Raw genomic sequence first — 20,475 nt, forward strand, 5'->3', positions numbered from 1 at the left:
CTTGGAGAAATGACAACAGATGACAGTGATTTTTCTTGTTAGCTTGGTATTTAATGTCATATTTCTCAGTTATGCTCTCAAATGGGGTATATATTATAAAGGAAATCAGATGGAAGCTAGGGGACGGAAACTCAAGCACCAATAAATTGTTTTCAATTCTTTCATGAAATTATTTAGATAACATAATTCAGGATTGGTAATTCTAGGAAGAAAGTAGTCAGTTTGAAGTGTTGTTTTTTTTTAAATAAATTTATTTATTTATTTTTGGCTGCGTTGGGTCTTCGTTGCTGCGTGCAGGCTTTCTCTAGTTGCAGTGAGCGGGGGCTACTCTTCGTTGTGGTACGTGGGCTTCTCATTGCGGTGGCTTCTCTTGTTGTGGAGCATGGGCTCTAGGCCCCCGGGCTTCAGTAGTTGTGGCACGCAGGTTTCAGTAGTTGTGGCTTGTGGGCTCCAGAGCGCAGGCTCAGTAGTTGTGGCGCACGGGCTTAGTTGCTCCGCAGCATGTGGGATCTTCCTGGACCAGGGCTCGAACCTGTGTCCCCTGCATTGGCAGGCAGTTTCTTAGCCACTGCGCCACCAGGGAAGCCCTAAAGTGTTTTTTTAAAAAATATTTATTTATTTGGTTGCATCGGGTCTTAGTTGTGGCAGGCGGGCTCCTTAGTTGTAGCTCACTGGCTTCTTAGTTGCGTTACGTGGGCTTCTTCATTGCAGCAGGCGGGCTCCTTAGTTGCAGCTCGCCAGCTCCTTAGTTGTGGCATGCGAAATCTTAGTTGCGGCATGCGAACTCTTAGTTGCAGCATGCATGTGGGATCTAGTTCCCGGAGTAGGGATCAAACCCAGGCCCCCTGCATTGGGAGCACAGAGTCTCAACCACTGTGCCACCAGGGAAGTCTCAATTTAGGGTTTTTAGAAGGAACAGGGGGGCTTCCCTGGTGGCGCAGTGGTTGGGAATCTGCTTGCCAATGCAGGGGACACAGGTTCGAGCCCTGGGAAGATCCCACATGCCACGGAGCAACTAAGCCCATGCGCCACAATCGCTGAGCCTGTGTTTTAGAGCCCATGAGCCACATCTACTGAGCCTGCCTGCCACAACTACTGAAGCCCGTGTGCCTCGAGCCTGTGCTCCCCAACCGGAGGCGCCACTGCGATGAGAGGCCTGTGCACCACAATGAAGAGTAGCCCCCGCTTGCAGCAACTAGGGAAAGCCCAGGCGCAGCAATGAAGACCCAAAGCAGCCAAAAATAAATAAATAAAATAAATAAATTTATATTTTTTAAAAAAAGAAGGAACAGGAAGGGTTTTAAAAGGTTTCTCAGTCTTAAGGGTAAAAAACCAGGGCCAACAGCTGTATGTCCACATACTTCCAGATATATACTAATGTTAACAGATGTAAAAGGGGAAAGGGGAAGCAAGTTGGGAGAAGAAATGGGAATAGAAACTGAATGGGTGAAAGGCTACAGAACCAGAAGGAAGCTTATAATTTATACCTGTAAAACAAGAAATACTAGTTCAGAACATGTTAGGTTGTAGATTTGCTTTGATACTGAATGTGATAGGAATTACAGATACTTTAAAAAGAACAAGGAACAAGTGGAAGAGGAGGAATAAGAAAGGGAAAAGGTGAGAGTATTTCTTTATTTTAAACTAACCTAAATAAACAGGGAAGAGAAAGAACTCAAGGTTTAAGAGAAAAAAAAAGTTACCTTTACCAGAATTACTCAGGAAATTTAGATGACTATTCCTATGAAATTATTTAGATAATTGTGTTTAAAATTAGCTACGGAAAATCAGGGCTCTGTGAAGCTACTATTTTAGTATTTGATATATCTTGCCACCTTGAGGTATGAAATATACAAAGGATCTAAATGGAATCAGAGAAAGCTTAGGAAAAAAGAGGTGATGAAGTGAGAAAAAGTTAGTTGAAGTTCTCATGGAGCAAGGGAGAGAGCACATCATACAAATAAATGTTAACTATGGTGTTTGGATGGCCTAGTTGGTATATTTCCTTGATAAAGTTAGGGTATCAGGACAAATGAACTATTTAAAAAACAGAAATAGACTCACAACATTGAAAACAAACTTATGATTACCAGAGGGGAAAGGGAAGAGGAGGGATAAGTGAGGAGTTTGGGATTAACAGATACACACTACTATATATAAAACAGATAAACAACAAGGACCTACTGTATAGCACAGGAAACTATATTCAATATCTTGTAATAACCTATAATGGAAAAGAAACTGAAAAAGGATATATATATACATATATGTGTATATGTATATATATATATACATATATATCTGAATCACTTTGCTGTACATCTGAAACTAACACAACACTGTAAATCAACTATACTTCAATAAAAAGTTAGGGTATCAGGACAGAGCTTACCTTGTATTCTGAACCATAATTGCAGGGGTGCCATAGAGATGCAGTGATCACACTGAAGCATTCCTCAGAGCCCTAGTTTACCACTTATGAGGCAACATCATAGTATTTTTTCTAACTCTTAACAACCTCAAGATCAGTACATTCTTCAATTCTTCTCATTAGAGTATAATATCTTTGTTCTGAGACCCCACCTGAGACAAAAAAACAAAAAACAAAAAAACCAAAAAAATCCCTGCTAGTCACTGTTTGCTTCACCATCAATGACTGGAAGTTACCACCTTCACCTTTTATTTTTTCACACCATTCTTGTTTAGTAATCATAGACCTCAGTCTCTAGCACTTCAGTCACATATAGTTTTTCAGCATCTCTGTATGCCTTGAACACCTTGATGTTGGGGGAAATGATTTCAACACATCAGTGTCATTCAGGTGCAGTGGTTCTCAAATGTCTTCTTGGCTGTGCTATAATCATTTTGATACTTCTTAAAAATATAGATTATCAGGTCCCTCTTCCTAGATTTTGGTTAAGTAAATCCGGAGAGAAAACCTTATGAATTTATAAATCTCTCAGGCAATTCTGATTTGCAGCCTGGCCTGAAAAGTATTAGTAGAATTTGTAGTACTTCCTATGAATTAGAATACTGGGTTCTGGTCACTACTACTTAGTACCAGTGTGACCTTATATAATCATTTAGATTTATCTGAAAGTTACTTCCCTAATTCACCTCATCTAGTTATTTTAGGGACAAAATGAGATGATGTAAAACTGTATATAAATTTATTATTATGACACTCAATTTTGCTATGTATATATTACCCTGTTTGGGAGACTGCTGCTAGAAACTTGAAACCTACTCTCCTTCCCCTTGTCTAGCTGGGTCCTATCTGAGAGGAAAATCAGGCCAGGGTCAGGGTCAGAGTAGGGGATTATAATTTCCAAACCCAGTACAAATGTTATTTGGATTATTTGGTCAGTTTGCTAAGCTTTGTTTGTTTTAAAGCAAAGCTAGTGTATTTACTAATAAATGTGTCTTCAAAAATATAAAGGGTATATCAATGTATCCAAAATGTGTAAATCATTTGTCAAACCCCAGAGAATGTACAACGCGAAAAGTGAACCCTGATGTAAACTCTGGACTTCAGTTGAAAATAGTGTATCAGTATCAGTTCATCAGTTGTAACAAATGTATCACACTGATGCTAGTTGTTAATAATAGAGGAAACTATGAAATGGGAGGGAAGGGATGTGGGAGTGCTCTGGATTTTCCACTCAATTTTGCTGTCAACCTAAAACAACTCTTAAAAAAATAAAGTGTTTTATTTTTTTAAAAAGAGGAATGAAGTATTGGTATCAGTTTGCTAATCTTAAACACAATGCAAACATGTCTGATTCATTATAAATACTTGGAAGTGGGACTTCCCTGGTGACACAGTGGTTAGGAATCTGCCTGCCAGTGCAGGAAACACGGGTTCGATCCCTGGTGCAGGAAGATCCCACACACTGTGGAGCAACTAAGCCCACATGCCGCAAGAGCCACAACTACTGAGCCCGCGTGCCACAACTACTGAAGCCTGCACGCCTAGATCCCGTGCTTTGCAACAAGAGAAGCCACCACAATAAACCCCTGCTTGCTGCAGCTAGAGAAAGTCCTCATGTAGCAACGAAGACCCAACACAGCCAAAAATAAATAAATAAAAATTAATTTAAAAATTAATAAATACTTGGAAGCAATATGTCATTATTAATGAGGCTTGTTCAGAGTAGAAAATCTCCTTGTCTTTTCAAGGATTTGTTTCTCTTTATCTGTGACCTAAGCCATGACCTCAGAGAGCTGATCCATCTTTGATCTCATGTTGACAGGAATTTCTCCAGGATAAGCATCTGTTCCATGGGGATGTGGCAGCCAGGAATATCCTGATCCAGTGTGATCTCACTGCTAAGCTCTGCGGACTGGGCCTGGCTTATGAAGTCCACTCCCGAGGGGCCATCTCGTCTACTCGCATCGTACCTCTCAAGTGGCTCGCGCCAGAACGGCTTCTGCAGAGACCGGCTGGCATCAAAGGAGACATGTATGGTTTGTTCCTGCCCTGTGGATTTCTTCCTTTCTTGACCCAGGTGTCCTCTAGCTCGTGAACATGACTGGGTCTATTGTCAATTATGTCTCCACATGAAATCTCTACTGAGAAGTCGGACTCTCAAGCAAAAATGTGTGTTATGTGGCAGAGCTCATATTTGACATCTGCCTGCAATCCTTTGTAGTACCTTTTGAAGTATTCCCTCTGTGTTAGATTAGAAACCTTAATTAGGAGCGGAAAAAAAGTGAGTAGATTATTCATGCTAGTATCTGAGGACTTAATCTTGTGGAGTTTTATCTGTTTATCTAGTTTTATCTGAAAGAGGTAGGTCCGCTTAATCAAAAGTTTAGTTGAACTAGGACTTATTAAAATAAATACATATGTGTGTGTGTATACTCAATTTATTTTAACTTAAAACATATAAGTAGATATTTAATTATCAATCTTTTGGAGGAGGGCCAAGGGGATAGACCTGCTATGCTAAATGAAGTTACGTGTTGTGTTTCTTGTATAAATAGCACCCATAATGAATTATTTTTGAGTTTCAGTTTGGGATGACTCTAAATAGAGAGAGAAACTTGAAAACAATTGTGACGCAATTTGACTACAGACATTTATTGTTAATTTTTTCCCAGTTTTCTATAGTTGTCTCACCCACACAATTTGACAACATTTTCTTTTTAGCAGCTTGGTTTTATAGAATATTTTCAAAGCATTCAATCTAGTTTTCAGGGAGCTAATGCTTTTGGCATGTATATTTAATCAGCTTACATAATATTTAATTGATTACATAATTACAGTTACATATAGGATTGGCATGAACAGGATTGTAAAGAACTGCGATTGACTTTTGGTAGCCATATAACTCAACTGCTCGGAGGAGCACATAAACATAATATAGAATATCTTACTAGCCATGAATGTTACGAGTTGTGGGGGAAATTTAGAACATCAGTTGATGTGGTGAGTCAATTAAGAGACTGCTTTTTTATTTTATTTATTTATTTTTTGGCTGCACCGCGTGGCATGGGGGGGCTTAGTTCCCTGACCAGGGATTGAACCCATGCCCCCCTGCAGTGGAAGTGCAGAGTCTTAACCACTGGACCTCCAGGGAAGTCCCCAGAAGACTGCTTTTTTATTTCATTGCTGCTTCGCTGACATCTGCTTTTGAATAGAGGTCTGGGAATAATAAGCTTAACTGGGAAATATTGCTCATTTAATGATGATATTATAGAATAGTGAAATATACATCTCTTGAATCATATTGCTTAGGCAAATGCCTACCCCAATTATGTATAAAACTTGTTCTGTTAATATTTTTCCTAGGTTTGGGCAATTAGATCTACTGAGGAAATAGTAGATAAATGATAAAACTTGCTTGGCCTTGAGCTAAGAATAAAGGCTAGAATTTCAGCAGGGAGAAATGGAAAGGATGAAAAAGATGCAGAGGGGAATTTCTGTATGTTTGGGTGAATATCTTTGCATGTTTGCACAAACACTCACAATTTAGCAAATAATGGTAAATATCTATTAATGTGTAATATAGAAAAAGGAGACATAAATTCAGTACTCAAATAGATTAGATTCTAAGGGGATTGGACAGAAATGCTTTCTTTTTTTTTTTAAATTAATTAATTAATTAATTAATTATTTTATTTTTGGCTGTGTTGGGTCTTCGTTTCTGTGCGAGGGCTTTCTCTAGTTGCGGCAAGCGGGGGCCACTCCTCATCGCGGTGCGCGGGCCTCTCACTATCGCGGGCTCTCTTGTTGCGGAGCACAGGCTCCAGACGCGCAGGCTCAGTAGTTGTGGCTCACGGGCCCAGTTGCTCCGCGGCATGTGGGATCTTCCCAGACCAGGGCTTGAACCCGCGTCTCCTGCATTGGCAGGCAGATTCTCAACCACTGCGCCACTAGGGAAGCCCAGAACTGCTTTCTAATGGCACTACCTCATTGCTTATTGTATCAGTCACCCTTGATTCCCTTTCATTGCCTTTGTAATGGGGTTCTTACTGAAGGCCTCTGGTATTTAAGTGAGCTGTCTTTACGAAAGGCAGAAATAGAAGTTAAATCCATGGCCTTGTTTCTTTTACAGCTGGTCTTTTGGGATACTGCTCTACGAGATGGTGACGCTAGGTAAGGAGGATCCCCAAAGTAGTGTGCACCTATACAAAGATATACAGAGATGTTTATTTGGGTGGTGGATGACATTTACTATGGGAAGGGGTTTCGGTACAATCTCTGAAGGTTGAACTGAGTTGACACAGAATCCTGATTTTTGAGATAGTCTTGTAATGTCTTGATTCCCTCCCTCTCTCTCTCCTTCCCTCTTTCTGTTTTTAACTTTCTTTTGCTTTCTTTCCCTTAAGACTTTACCAATTCCATGGGATGTTTTAAAATCCAAGGATGATTCCAAGGATGATTCCAAGGACGATCTTGCATAAACATAAAAATATTGTCTTTAGATTTATTAATCCACTTGATGGAGAAACTATAGCACCTTCTCATGTTTGGGAAGTAGAGGGCAGATCTCATTTCTCACTTTGCTTTATTTTGTTATTTTCCTAAAGACTCAACGTTCTGCTAATAAGTTATCAGTACCCACCCCCCCCCCGTCTCTTTTTTTCCAAAATTCTCTAAGCTATATCCTTACTTGATCACCAGGGAGCAATTATATTATATCTATTATTTTTCCTATGGCTATACTTTTGCAGGCAATTAGCCCAGGTGGATGGAGAGTAGTGTTAGTTATACTTTATATTCCAGAGGACCCTTAAGTTCTCTTACTACTCTCATTCTTTCCATACCAACAGGGGCACCTCCATATCCTGAAGTCCCTCCTACCAGCGTCCTACAGTATCTCCAAAGAAGGAAAATCATGAAGAGACCCAGTAGCTGCACACACACCATGTAAATGGTTTTTAAAATCTTTTTTTGCTCTTCATCAGTCGTGCCCCTTTCAAAGTGGCTCAGATGACCCTCAGCTGTCCTTTATGTGCTAATGTACAACCCTAAACCAAACCTATGCAGTAAAACACATCTGCTCACATATACGATGTACATGTATATGTATATCATATGTATGTATGTGTGTATACATACACACACACAAAATATTGAGGCAACCACTGAGTACTATATTAGAAATTTAAGTTTGCTAACGTTGTTAAAGCTTAGTTCTTCTGGAAGCTTTTAAAATAGACCAAATCCAATGCAAATACAGTAGTGTTTTATCTATTTAAATGTCAGTCTCAGTTAGAGACTACTAGCTTCAGTTCTAATATAGTTGTCATAAAATCCATTGCACTACAGTTACTCACTGGTTCCTATTTAATATTTAACTTAAAAAAATATTGATTATCTGTTTTCCCAGTTCTAAGCATGTTGGAAGCCAACCAAAAGGGGGGGGGGTGAGAAGAAATTAGACAGGAGAAGGAGGATATCAAATTGTCAGCAGAAAGGGACAGTTGGTGAACTAACGTAGAGGCAGAAAATGGAAAAATTAAAAATTACCCTCAGAATTTTATAACCAATAAAGTACAAAAAAAGGTTGTTATAGAACATAAGAAAAGGTTAAATTATTTTTAAGAAGACAGGAGTTAATATATTAATATACATTTCTATTAAAGTTGTTGCTATTTTGTAAATTTTTCAGCACTGAAAAGGTAAATTTCCAGCACCTGGGTTTCCCAACATTAAACAGTTACAGCATCAAGCATGTTAAAAAATGTTAAATATCATAACTGTTGATATATATTTTTATGTGTATATACACACACATACACACAGTATAGTGATACTGGCTGGGTATACTAGAATGAAGTTGTTAACAAATATTTCTCATAGGCTTTATGTGTATAAAAGGCTGTCCTTGATACTGGGGAGAGACATTTAACTGATAAAGTACCTGGTCTTGAAGAAGGATATCAGAAACAACATGAAAATCAACATAGGGCTTCCCTGGTGGCGCAGTGGTTGAGAATCTGCCTGCCAATGCAGGGCACACGGGTTCGAGCCCTGGTCTGGGAAGATCCCACATGCCGCAGAGCAACTGGGCCCGTGAGCCACAATTGCTGAGCCTGCGCGTCTGGAGCCCGTGCTCCGCAACAAGAGAGGCCGCGATAGTGAGAGGCCCGCGCACCGTGATGAAGAGTGGCCCCTGCTTGCCACAACTAGAGAGAGCCCTCGCACAGAAACGAAGACCCAACACAGCCATAAATAAATAAATAAATAAATAGATTTAAAAAAAAAAAAAAAAAAAAAAAAAGAAAATCAACATAAAGTTTGAGGCAATAAGTAGAATGGTTAAAAGCTCAGATTCATCTCATAGAGTCAAAAAGACACATGTTCAGCCCTAGTCCTACTACTTTACTGTGCGTTGTTTACTTATCTTCAAATAGGTATAATGATAATCCTACCTCAAAATTATTGTGAGGCTACAATGAAATAATGCATGTTAAGTTTCCCTACCATGCCTTTTATAATAAGTAAGTTCTTGGTAAAACGTTAGCAGTATTATTAAAGTAGCATCTTATACAAAGTCTCATCGTACAACATTAATGAGTGTGGGAAACACAGTGCATGCTGAGGTTTATAAGGAAAGGAATTGAGACTTAAACCTGTGGGAAAGGATAACCATGGAGAGGATATTCAAGGAATTGGGCAGAGCACGAGCAAAGACAGAGTTGGGTGTTACTAACCACATCTAGGGCATAGCAAGACACTGACTTGTCAGGAGGAGAGGGCTTCAGTTAGGCAAGAACTATGTGGTAAGAAGCTAGGGGGTGGGATGTTGACTTTATATGGTGAGCAGTGGGAAATCACGGTAGGTTCTTGGGCAGGAATGAGACTTGATGAAGAGTGTTTGAAAACAGGCTATGTTGTAAATTCTCTAGAAACTGGATTGAAGCAAAGACAGATTAAAGGTGGTTAAGTACTTCTATCTCGATTAAGGCAATTTCCTGGAGAAGCCAAGTAATAAAGGGGGGAAATGACCTGGATTAAAGGAAGGAACCATCTAATTACATTATCTGAAATTAGTATGAATCGTATTATTCCATACCTTCTTATTTTCCTTGCTGTAATGTAGCTCATACTGGTAGATAAGTTATAGCAATGGTCTGGAATGATGCAAATTAATAACATGTAAGATGAAAACACTTAAGAGTTTTTGGTAATCTAATGGAAAAAAACAACTGTTCTGTCATACTGATTGTAGTTTAAGAAATATTTAGTCATTCCTTTTATAAAAAGGGTCCTGTTGAGAAGATGCTATTAAGAGACTTAGCATTAGGAGGATGAGAAGGAACAGTATTCTCTGGGAAGCATATGGGACACAGCAATGAGAAGTAGATTAAAGACTCGTAGGTTTCTTTTGTTAAGGTTTGTTAGGAGAGGAGACAGTTTCTCTTGTTTCTCTTGTTTCCCTTTCAGGTACGGTCTCATGAAGTCCTGCTGGCGCTGGAGTGAGGACAGCCGCCCCTCACTTAGAGAGCTACACTCACGCCTGGAAACTGCCGCTCGAACTGCAAATGACAAGGCTGTGTTGCAAGTACCAGAGTTGGTGGTGCCTGAATTGTACGCAGCTGTGGCAGGCGTCAGCGTGGAGAGTCTCTCCTATAGCTATAGCGTCCTTTGAAGATCCTGGGGCAACACACATTTTTGGGAGATTATATACTCTTGGAACCAATTCCTCCAAGAACAGAGAAAAGACTTTCTACTGGGACATAAAGGGAGGTACGGGACATGGATCCTGCATCTTCCCCTACACATTTCCCTAGAAACCTGAAATGATGCTAGATGAGGCTGCACACACCATACACCCTCGAGACTGAGAAGTACAGTTTCATTTCTGTTATCCCAGTCCTGAAGATGCAGGGTAGATGGATGGACCGTGTCAATGCAAGGGAGGTTTTACAAGTCTGCAGTGTTTGTCGCAGCATGGCACAGATAAGCTGGTCCCTCCCACCACAGGCTGGTTTCCTTTGAAACACGCTTTTATCTAGACTATTATAAGGTCCAGAAAATTGGAATCAAATGAGGGAAGAGAAAGCTGATAAAGAAGTTGATGAGAAGAAAATTGAAGGTTCTACTTGCTCAGGAGTATAGATGAGGACCAAGGTCATCCTTCAGAGAGAAGGGGGAGGAAGGACATACAGGACTTCATTCCTGGTCCGTTCATGCAGGGCTGAAGGAGAACCATTAAGGAAGACTTCTGAGCTCCCCCTAAGGTGTATATAGGAGAAATATGGTCCCCTTTGATCTAATTCTGAGGTAGGTGAACCCTGTTGGTACCATTTTAACTAGAAGCTGGAGGGGTCATTTCATGTTTAAGAACATTCAACTTGTACTTTTCAACAGTCTGGCTTCCTGGCCCCTATGAGACTAGGGAGACTGAGCCCAGAGGGTCAATTGGGTCGATGATGAATACACTGTGTATTTAATAAATGGGAAATATGGAAATCAAGCAAAAGTGCTTAGTAGGCAAGGACGTCTTTAACAAGGGCTAGAAGAGGATGTAACCTGAGATGGAAGGATGATGGGTTCCCATTTTCAATCATCCAATGATCTACTGTGAAAGTTATTTCATTAAATTCATATTTATTGAGTGAAAGTAGGCTTTTCAGGTTATACAGTTGCCAAAATCTCTCCAATAGGGAGGATAACAGTAGATAAATGAAAGCTAATGTCAACAGAAAAATTCAAGAGGCAATCTACGTTGTCAGAAAAGGGATTCCTCATGCGTGAAAAGGGGATACTACCTACCTCACAGGGTTGTCATGAGGATTGAATGAGAGTATATATTTGTACCGTATCTGGCACATACTATGTGCTCAATAAATGTTAATTTCCTTACTCTCATCCTTACTAGCCTAGAATCTTTCATATCTTTTTCATTTAACACCTACGGTGGCCAAGAAGAGAACCTCGGTCTGTCAGTCACACTGCAAGGGAGGACATGCTTAAAGATGATGGTGTGGTGCAAATACCACTTGACTAAAATGAGGAAGTCATAATTGTTGTGTGAGCGTCTGGATGATGACAGTCATCTCCTACTAGTTCAAAATACTGGAAATACCACGATAATGACAGTTCGGTTGAACATGCGGTCTGTGATTTTAAACAATACCTTGGATTCTCTAGAAGGGACATCCAAGGCTGCTATAGGAAAATGACTGGCAGTTGAAAAACTTGCAGAAGTTAGAATCCTGATGGAGTCATGATGAGTCGCCCAACTGAATAATGATTATTGCACCTCGAGGAATACCGCAATGACTAGACAGAATTTAAATGCGTGGTAAGCAGCAATAGGGAGAAGGGAGGAAGAATGGCTCAGCACAAAATGATGAAGTCCTATGGAATCTCACTGTTCTCAGCTGTTCATTTAAGTCAAATTTACAAAATATTTATTTATTTATTCAACTATTTTCGAAGAATAGGGTGTTAAGGCCAACTGTGCCAGACACCGTGCTAGGTGTTGGATAAAAAGAAACGGAGAGCTTTGGCTTACAGTCTAGAAAGCAAGAGACACTATATACACATTTATGTAGGTATTTGTTAATTACAATTGTGATAAGTGCTGTGAAGAAAAAGTATAGGGTAGTAGAAGGGAGTATAAAATGGGGACCTCCCTGAAAAAATGGCATTTAGACTGAGACCTTAGGGATGGGTGAGTAAGCCTGACAGTGAGGAGAAGAGCCTTCCAGTTGAAGGATTATGTATGTGAAAACTCTGAGGCAAGAAAAAACTCAGTTTGAGCAACTGCAAGGAGGCTAGTGGGAGGGAGGTATAGTGAAGCGGGAGGAGAGTGGTGCATGATGAAACGGAGCATTGCTCTTTCACGCTGTATTTTTTTTTTGCAAGGGAAATAATGAATTCACCTTTACCAATAATATTCAAAGTAGCACTCGACACTCATCCATCAGGGGTAAATTAGGAATAATGAAAATCAACTCTACCAACAGTCTGGGAATAGATCAGATGATCCAAGAGGGAATACTTCTCAAAATCCCCGCCATGTACAAAAAGAGACTCAATGGAAAAGAGTAGCTTTTAAAATATGTAAGAGAAAAAAATATTAATTCTACAAATAGTTATTCATTGTATACCACATACAAAGCTCAAAGTAGCTTCTATGGAAGAAATAAAGACAAATCCTGAACGACTCAAGCCCTCAAGTCACTTATTTGGTAGTAAATTGGTGCCCCTCATTTTTTTTTTTATTACATATCTTTATTAGGAAAAATATTTTGAGCACTCAACCCTAATAAAATTATATAATTTATATGTAGATATAAAATATACACAGTATAAAATAAATGCAATATAAATTAAAATTGGTAAAATAAAGAAATATTTTTAAATTTTTATTGGAGTATAGTTGCTTCAAATAAATCTTATTTTTAAAATATTTTGCTAATTGTTTCACATTGTATGTTAATGTTTGTTTTGGTAGGAGGTAAAGAAGCAGACAATTGCTGTTTTAAACTTTGTTTTTCTGGATATAGGTCTGGAACATTGGATACAGTAATTGTTTATTCAGAGGAAATTGGGTCTTTCCCTCACTTGGCCAGGCTTTCTCCAAAGGAGAATTATATTTCTGGCATCTTTGACTTATCAGCCATACCAGGTATTCCCAAGCTAATGAATGGAAAAAAGAATGAAAATATTTACCATTTAATCAAGTTGAATCCGGGTTAGGGTTTGTTTTACTGTTTTGATTCCCTCCTCTCCCAGTCTTGCTTTTCCAATGTATGCTTTATGGTTAAAAAAAAATTGCAAAATAGCTAGGAACTAAGCAAATGCCCACCTGGAAACCACGTCTCATTGAAACTTGACAATGTAATTCAACTTAGAATAGTCTGAACCAATAGTTCTCAAATCATGTTCGTGCACTAGTTTTAGGTATTTTCTATTAAAATTGAATAATAATACTTTTCACCATGCTAAAGAAAAAGTTAGTGAATAGAATCTTCTAAATCTTAACCTTGCTGTAACAACTGTTGTTAAATTTTTGCTCTACCATGACTCATTTAAACAAATGTGTATCAAATACAATAGAAGATTGGGAGAATCACCTATTATGCTTAATTTAGCAGACTGGTTTTACTTGTATTGGAAATAAGGATTAGTGGTTATGCTACGTGTTAAAAGCATATAATATTGTCATATGCTCGATAAATTATTAGTTTGAATAATGGAATTGAATATATCATGTCATAATAATCTAGCAATAGCTTCAAGTGCTCACCATATATGAACATATTTGAGAAACAATGATGTGGAAGTTTTGGTGTTTCTGCATGATGGTGGTTTTCTCATTAAAAAAAGTAACTCCACTGAGTGGTTTAAAACAGGGGTCCCCAACCCCTGGTGGGGGGGGCGGTTCCTGTTAAGAACCAGGCCGCACAGCAGGAGGTGAGCAACGGGAGAGCAAGCTAAGCTTCATGTGCCGCTCCCCGTCGCTCCCCACTGCGCGCATTACCGCCTGACCATCCCCCTAACCCCACATCCGGGCAAAAGCTGTCTTCCACAAAACCGGTCCCTGGTGTCAGAAAGGTTGGGGACCCCTGGTTTTAAAGACATATATGGTTAAAACAGATAAGTCTACTACAGAAGGGAAGAGAGAAAGGTGGGTGGATGGAATGAAGACTGAAATAGACCATAGTCATTCTGACATTTAAAAACATTTCAATTACCTTAGAATATTGTGTTAGACCATATAATATTCTTGATTTACTACTCTGATCCGTTTAATGTAATAAGCTAGCCCTAACAGTTTTTGTCTGTAAATACAAAATCAAAACTATTCAAAAGCTACTGATAACATAATGAAAACAACAACTATCTTTGGGCTTGCCTGGTGGCGCAGTGGTTAAGAATCCGCCTGCCAATGCAGGGGACACGGGTTCGAACCCTGGTCCGGGAAGATCCCACATGCCGCGGAGCAACTAAGCCTGTGCGCCACAACTACTGAGGCTGCACTCTAGAGCCCGCGAGCCACAACTACTGAGCCGACATGCCACAACAACTGAAGCCCGTGCGCCTAGAGCCTGTGCTCCACAACAAGAGAAGTCACCACAATGAGAAGTCCGCGCACTGCAACAAAGAGTAGCCCCTGCTCGCCGCAACTAGAGAAAGCCTGCGCACAGCAACGAAGACCCAATGCAAATGCAACCAAATAAATAAATAAATGAAAATGAAAAAACAAAACAAAACTATCTTCTCTAGTTATCACAAGAAAATCAGAACATATTTCTGGAAATTGTAAGTAGGAATGATTTGATAATTTTAAATAGCGGGGCAAGAGGCAAAAGAGGTGTGCGGACAGAGCAGACATGAGAGATCAAAGGAAGAGAGAATTTTAGACACAGGAAACATCAGAATATTTTAAAAGACGAAATTAACACTTAGAAGAAATAATCATCTCTGACCCTAGCCCTCTGACTTGATTCGTCATCATGAAGTTGAAAGCAATAAACTTAAAAACCTGAATGGGAAATCATTATTTTATCAATGAATAATGTGTATTTGATTAAATCATTAAGCCTTCATTTCAGCTGGAGTTGGAAAATAAAATGTTTATTTCTTAATTACTTCACAAGGGTTTTTGAAGCTAACCACAGAGATTGCATTAGCAAAGGCAGAAATAGTTCTTCATTTGGCTTCATTTAAGCAGCCCAAACATTTATTTTTATAAATAAACTATGCTGTTGCCAGTAAGTATGTCCTAATTTGAAGCTTACAGCCATTGAGATTGAGATTTCTCAATGTTCCAAAAATATTTTCTCTGTTTCCAGCCCATGTAAGAGCATATAAAATGGTTCTTATATAACTTTATTGTCCAAAATGATAGCCACTAGACATGTCTGGCTATTTAAATATTAAGTTCACACAAATTAAATAATATTTAAAAATAAAAACTCAGTTCCTCAGTCTCGCTAGCCACATTTCAAGTGCTCAGTAGCCATTCAGAAAGTTTCCATAGCTCTGGTGTATAACATCCAAGAAGACCACAATACACAAATGCTTTATCACTTTCCAATCTTTACAGTGACACAAGAGACGTACAGTTTGCCTTTTTTTTTTTCTGCTAATTATAGGAAGGATTAAGTAAGTATATTTTCACATTTCATCTTAAAAACAGATAGGGTTAGAGAGGATTAGTCTTGAGCTCAGATGTCTTTTTAGGGGATAAAGACAGTAATTGGTTACAGATAAAAATCTTAACTCTGTGCATTCCATAAGCTCTATTTACACAGTCACAGATCTGGTACCTATAGCTCTACTTAGGTAAGCGTGAACACTTGGCACATTTGCCAAAAGTGGGAAGGAAATGCATTAGGAAATCCAAAGATTGCATGAGGCTCCCTACAAAAAACAAATGGATTACTGCCTATATTTTCAGAGATACTATGGAATATTATGATCAAGTTTCTGTGGATTATTTTTGTGGTAAGTACAGTGACTGACGTATCCCAGTTTGCCTGGGAAGTTCCAGGTTTTAAGACTGAAAGTCCCACATCCTAGGAAACTCCTTGGTCCTGGGCAAACTGGAATGGTTCATCACCCTAGTGATGAGGGATGGTGCTTTATGTTTCTTGTATATTTTCCATAATGGCCGCCTATACTGGAACTGAATAATTTTTCTATATTAACATTTATACAATGGTTAATATAGTTTTCTATATTGACAGTTATACAATTGCTAATACAGACTCAACATAACCTGCCCAGTCTGCTTTTCTGGTTATTCCACTTCCATGAACTTTGTGTTCTAATTATACTGAAATTCTTGGCTTTCCCAAGGCATGCATTGTAACACGACTGCACATTTGCTCAGGCTATTTGCTTTTCCGTCCCTCTGAACATATACTGAATTTATCCAACAAGGTCCAATTCAAATAGCACGTCTTGTCACAAGCCTTCCCTGGTACTTCCCCTTTCTTCAACTTCCCCAATAAAGTGGTTTGTGTCCTCTGCTGTATTACCAGCATTAAAAAAATTTTTTTTTCCTTATAGCATTTGCTTCCTTGGGCTAATATGTGTCTACATGTTTGTTTTCTGGACTACAAGTGCAAAGGGCTCTTTTTTAATTACCAGTGCCCAACAATTTCTGGCATGTAGGAAATGCCCGTTATAACTCATTATATAATGTTTTATAAATTCTAAATCTTATTTTACATGCATTATCTCATCTGATCTTTTCAACAGTTCTTTGAGCTTGACAAAGTTGATTGTAGTCTATTCATTTGGCTGACGAATAAACAGGCTTAGAGATAGCGTCTTAACCACGGTTAGGTAGAGATACGTGATGGGAACGAATCCCAGGTCTTCTGACTGCCACTCTTTCTACCAAATCCCACTGAAGGTTAAATATCATCCAACAGGCAGTATTATTCTGTGTGTTGGTAAAAGAAAGGTAATGAATAATATCGGAACAATAGGCTTTGTGTAAAGCTCACCTTGCCTTTCTCCATCCTTCAAAACCTATTCTAGATGAGCACTCCTTCCCTTCCCCCGTGTAATTCTATCTGGTGAGAAACGCGGGCTAAACCATCTGATCTTAAGTCAAGTTGCCAAAACTCCACAGGCCACTAGAGAGTAACCCTTACTGAATAAATTTTACTATTAAAAGGAATTCTTTTATATCATGACTGCCAGAGATTTTTCAGTTTCAACGTGCCTTTCAAAATTTCAGACCTCATGTCTGATGAATTCTTTTTACTTTGCCTCTACTATTACCGGCTTCTAGGTGTCGGATAACTAGCCATCATTATCCGAAGGGGAAAGGCCCGTGTTAGGAATCTAGCGGAAAAAGGGTTTTGTTTTCCCGATGTGCCATTCTGATTCTGGGCTTTGTCTTTACTCACTCCACGAATCAGGGGAATAAGGCCACACCCACCTCACGGAGGCCGCGAGAATTGGAGACCCGAAAAGTCAGAGCGACTGGCAAACCTTAGTTCCAAGCCCATAACAAATGCTTTCATATTTCTACACTTCTTTGCTTTCCTAATAGAATATGATCTACTGAATTTTGAAAATAATATGCTTCCAACCCTAGTAAAGCAAAGTTTAGGTCGCTGCCGCCCGCCCCGCACCCCCGCGCGCCTCCGGGTCTCTCACTCGAGTCTCCGCCCGGCCGCTTTCTTCTGGGGTCGTGGGAGGTGGAAGGGCCGCAGTGACGCGTTTATCCTGGGCGACTGACGTCACTGGCAGGCGCCCGGCGGCACGTCGGCTGGGCCTTCGGCGGGCTTTTCGGGGACAAAGATGGCTATGGCCAGCGATTTCTACCTGCGCTACTATGTAGGGCACAAGGGCAAGTTTGGACACGAGTTTCTGGAATTTGAGTTTCGGCCGGACGGTGAGCAGAAAAGCGGCCGCGGCAACGAAGCGCGGTGCTGAGCAGGGGGAAGCGACGTGGAGAGGCCGCGGAGGAGTTGGGGTGGGTGGGCGAGCCTCCGCGGGCTCGCGAGTGTGTAGTAGGGCCGAGGAGCTTAAGGAAAATAGGAAGCGTACATTGGCTTTGTGAATAAAAGAGCAAATTGGTGTCAGTTAATTAAGAAAAGCCGATCCTGCCAGATAGTAAAGTTCACCTAGCATCAGTTCACCGGAAGGGACCTTAAAGGCCGTCTTGTTTATCGACCTAATACTTGAACGTTTGTGAGAACATCTCCACCATGCGGTGGGCGCATGGATGCTTAAAATCTTCCGGTGAACAGTAAATTTCGGACTGCCCATTCATCTTTTTTATTCATTCAGGCGCTGTATGGAAGGCAAAATGTCGAGAAAAACGAATGAGGCCTGCTCTGAAGCGGGGAGCCCCACGTGTAGAAAAATGAGTGTAATGACGTGTTTGGGGTGCCTAAATACAGTTGTTCCCTATAGGATGCATTAAGACTATAAAGAAGGGGCGTGGTTAGTTCTACATGAAAGAGTCGCAGTCTTTTTAGAGAAGGTGACAGTTGAGGTGAGTCTTGAAACGAGAGTAGTTTTTTTCTTGGTCTCTGAGGGGAAAAAAGGAGTCAGACTGCTGAGAGCCCTATGAGGTGAAAGTGCCTGCTGCCCAAGGAAAGTGCAGCAAATTCTGTCTTTTGACAGCTCTGATTCTCTTGAGATGGTTGTACTGTATATTGAATTCTTATTGTAACAACGACAGTCCAACTGCATAGACTTTTCTTTTTTGAATGCATATTATGTGCTGGGCAACATGTAAAAACAAAAATTGAAGGGACAGTAGTGCATAAGACTCTTTAATTCCCCTCAAGGAGTTATACCTTGGTGGGTGACATAGACATGAAACTAACCGTAAGGCAGTATAGATATTAAGTGCTGTGTTCATGCTTTGGACAAAATTCTGTGAAGGCATGAAAGAAAAATTAGGGGAGGATCACATATTAGGAAAGGGGAAGAACATCGCACATTTCATGTAGAAGCCAGGGTAACTTCGGCTCTGCAATTATTTAGAAACCTTAATCACCTTACTCTCCCTGGTTCTCCCCAAGTCTTTTCTAAATTTAGCTAAGGAGCCAAATTTACCTGAATTCTCCATCTGTTCTTTCTTCGTGTGATACTGTTTTCAGGGCCTTTGCCTGTGAACAACTTTTAGCTTGTCCGTGTCACTTTTAGCCAGTCACGTAAATTAAGTAGTCTAAGATTATCAGGGAAATTTCATTCCAGAACACTGGTTCTCATCTGCCACCACACCATTCCACAACCTTTCCATAAGTAATGATGAGTCCCAAAGACAGTGATTCCTAACGGGTTCTCCTCATTAGGATAACCTGTCATTTTAGAGGCTCAGGATCGCATCACATCTGTATCTGGGCAACTGACTAGCCGTGAGGAGAAGCATACATTAGGGAATACATCAAAATTAAATGTAGATCAGGTAACAAACTGGTCAATTTTTATTCAGAAGATATAGTTTGTGTGCTTCCTAATTACAATTCTAAAACAGTAGCATTGCCATAGTACATTAATTTGAAGGAAAATAATTAAAAGAACATTTTGGAGTAGTGGGGAAAGCATGTGTATTGGAAGAAGGTAGATCTAGGTCTGAACCTTGTGTGACCCTGGGCAAGTTACCTAACTCTGTCTTTTCTCAACTGTGAATAGGTGAGAGAATAAAACATACTTTTTAAGGTTGTCTTACAGATTAGATTAAATGTTCTGGGTAACTCAGCACCAATAAGACATGTAATGTAAACTTTAGAAGAAATGTTAGTTCCTTTTTCAGATTCCCTGTCTAGATCATGACATAGCTTAAGAAAATGGGCCTTGAAAATGGCCCTCCCATTATATGGAATTGTATTGAAGGCATGGAGTTTAAAAAGTTGACTGGCTTCAACTTCAGCCAACTTAACAGCAAATACATGTTCAGCATTGATCTTATGTCAGGAGGGAGGAAATATTAATAAAAGTAGTAGTATAAAATGGTTTTTACCTTCAAAATTGCTTACGATGTCATTTCTTTATATTTTAGCAGTTTTTGCTGTTATAGATTGAATTTTTTTCCACTTCCCACAGGAAAACTTAGATATGCTAACAACAGCAATTATAAAAATGATGTCATGATCAGAAAGGAGGTAAGTTTTTTACAGATGTGTAAGTTTTTATATTAAGCCTGTTTCCCTCATGTCTATGTTTTCATTTACATCTTTAAAGTACATCTGAGGCTGTAAAGAAGAAGCCGACATACAGATTGAAAAAGGCTTCTGATTGTAGCATCTATAACAACAAAAGAAGCCATCTGAATATATTAAGTTGTAGTCCCACATTCGAGTGTATCATTTAATTCATTTTATAATTAACTTTGTGTTTTTACTCTATTCATTATTTAAAACTAATTGATAATTATGTTTTAAACACAGTATGAATTTTAAATGAAAGTCTCAAAAGTTAGGTATAAGAAAAAGTTCAAAGCACTAACCGTGATGTGTATTTGTATTTGTCACTGTTCACCTCATAGATGTTGTGTTGACCACCCACAGGTATTTGAGTCCTGTGTT

General features: G+C 39.4%; 2 protein-coding genes and 1 long non-coding RNA gene across 12 annotated transcripts in view; 2 read left to right on the top strand and 1 right to left on the bottom strand.

Annotated features, from left to right (window-relative positions):
- The window catches only part of STYK1 (serine/threonine/tyrosine kinase 1), a 55,991-nt gene extending 43,159 nt beyond the window's left edge, over window positions 1–12,832 (top strand). For all 6 annotated transcript variants that reach the window (XM_082420276.1, XM_082420277.1, XM_082420273.1 and 3 more), the window contains 4 exons: window positions 4,254–4,462; window positions 6,561–6,601; window positions 7,279–7,375; window positions 9,899–12,832. In XM_082420276.1, coding sequence (XP_082276402.1) covers window positions 4,254–4,462; window positions 6,561–6,601; window positions 7,279–7,375; window positions 9,899–10,103 — 552 coding nt within the window. In that variant the 3' untranslated portion in view covers window positions 10,104–12,832. The remainder of the gene's footprint in view (window positions 1–4,253; window positions 4,463–6,560; window positions 6,602–7,278; window positions 7,376–9,898) is intronic.
- On the bottom strand, window positions 1–17,676 carry LOC309640946. 2 transcript variants are annotated; one of them, XR_014252451.1, is made up of 3 exons: window positions 17,591–17,676; window positions 2,393–2,583; window positions 1–541 (listed from the first exon to the last, which is right to left on the bottom strand). It is a non-coding gene; the product is annotated as an uncharacterized lncRNA (long non-coding RNA). The 2 variants fall into 2 exon arrangements; XR_014252452.1 differs by having other exon boundaries at window positions 1–587.
- Window positions 17,651–20,475, top strand: part of MAGOHB (mago homolog B, exon junction complex subunit) — a 13,684-nt gene continuing 10,859 nt past the window's right edge. For 2 of the 4 annotated variants that reach the window (XM_082420402.1, XM_082420403.1), the window contains exons 1-2: window positions 17,651–17,828; window positions 19,994–20,052. In XM_082420402.1, coding sequence (XP_082276528.1) covers window positions 17,735–17,828; window positions 19,994–20,052 — 153 coding nt within the window. In that variant the 5' untranslated portion in view covers window positions 17,651–17,734. Of the gene's footprint in view, window positions 17,829–18,226; window positions 18,435–19,993; window positions 20,053–20,475 lie in introns of all 4 variants that reach the window. The other 2 variants (XM_082420405.1, XM_082420404.1) reach the window with 2 other exon arrangements.

Source organism: Balaenoptera physalus (assembly GCF_965194825.1).
Source record: "Balaenoptera physalus genome assembly, chromosome: 13".
NCBI classification, from domain to species: Eukaryota; Metazoa; Chordata; class Mammalia; order Artiodactyla; family Balaenopteridae; genus Balaenoptera; species Balaenoptera physalus.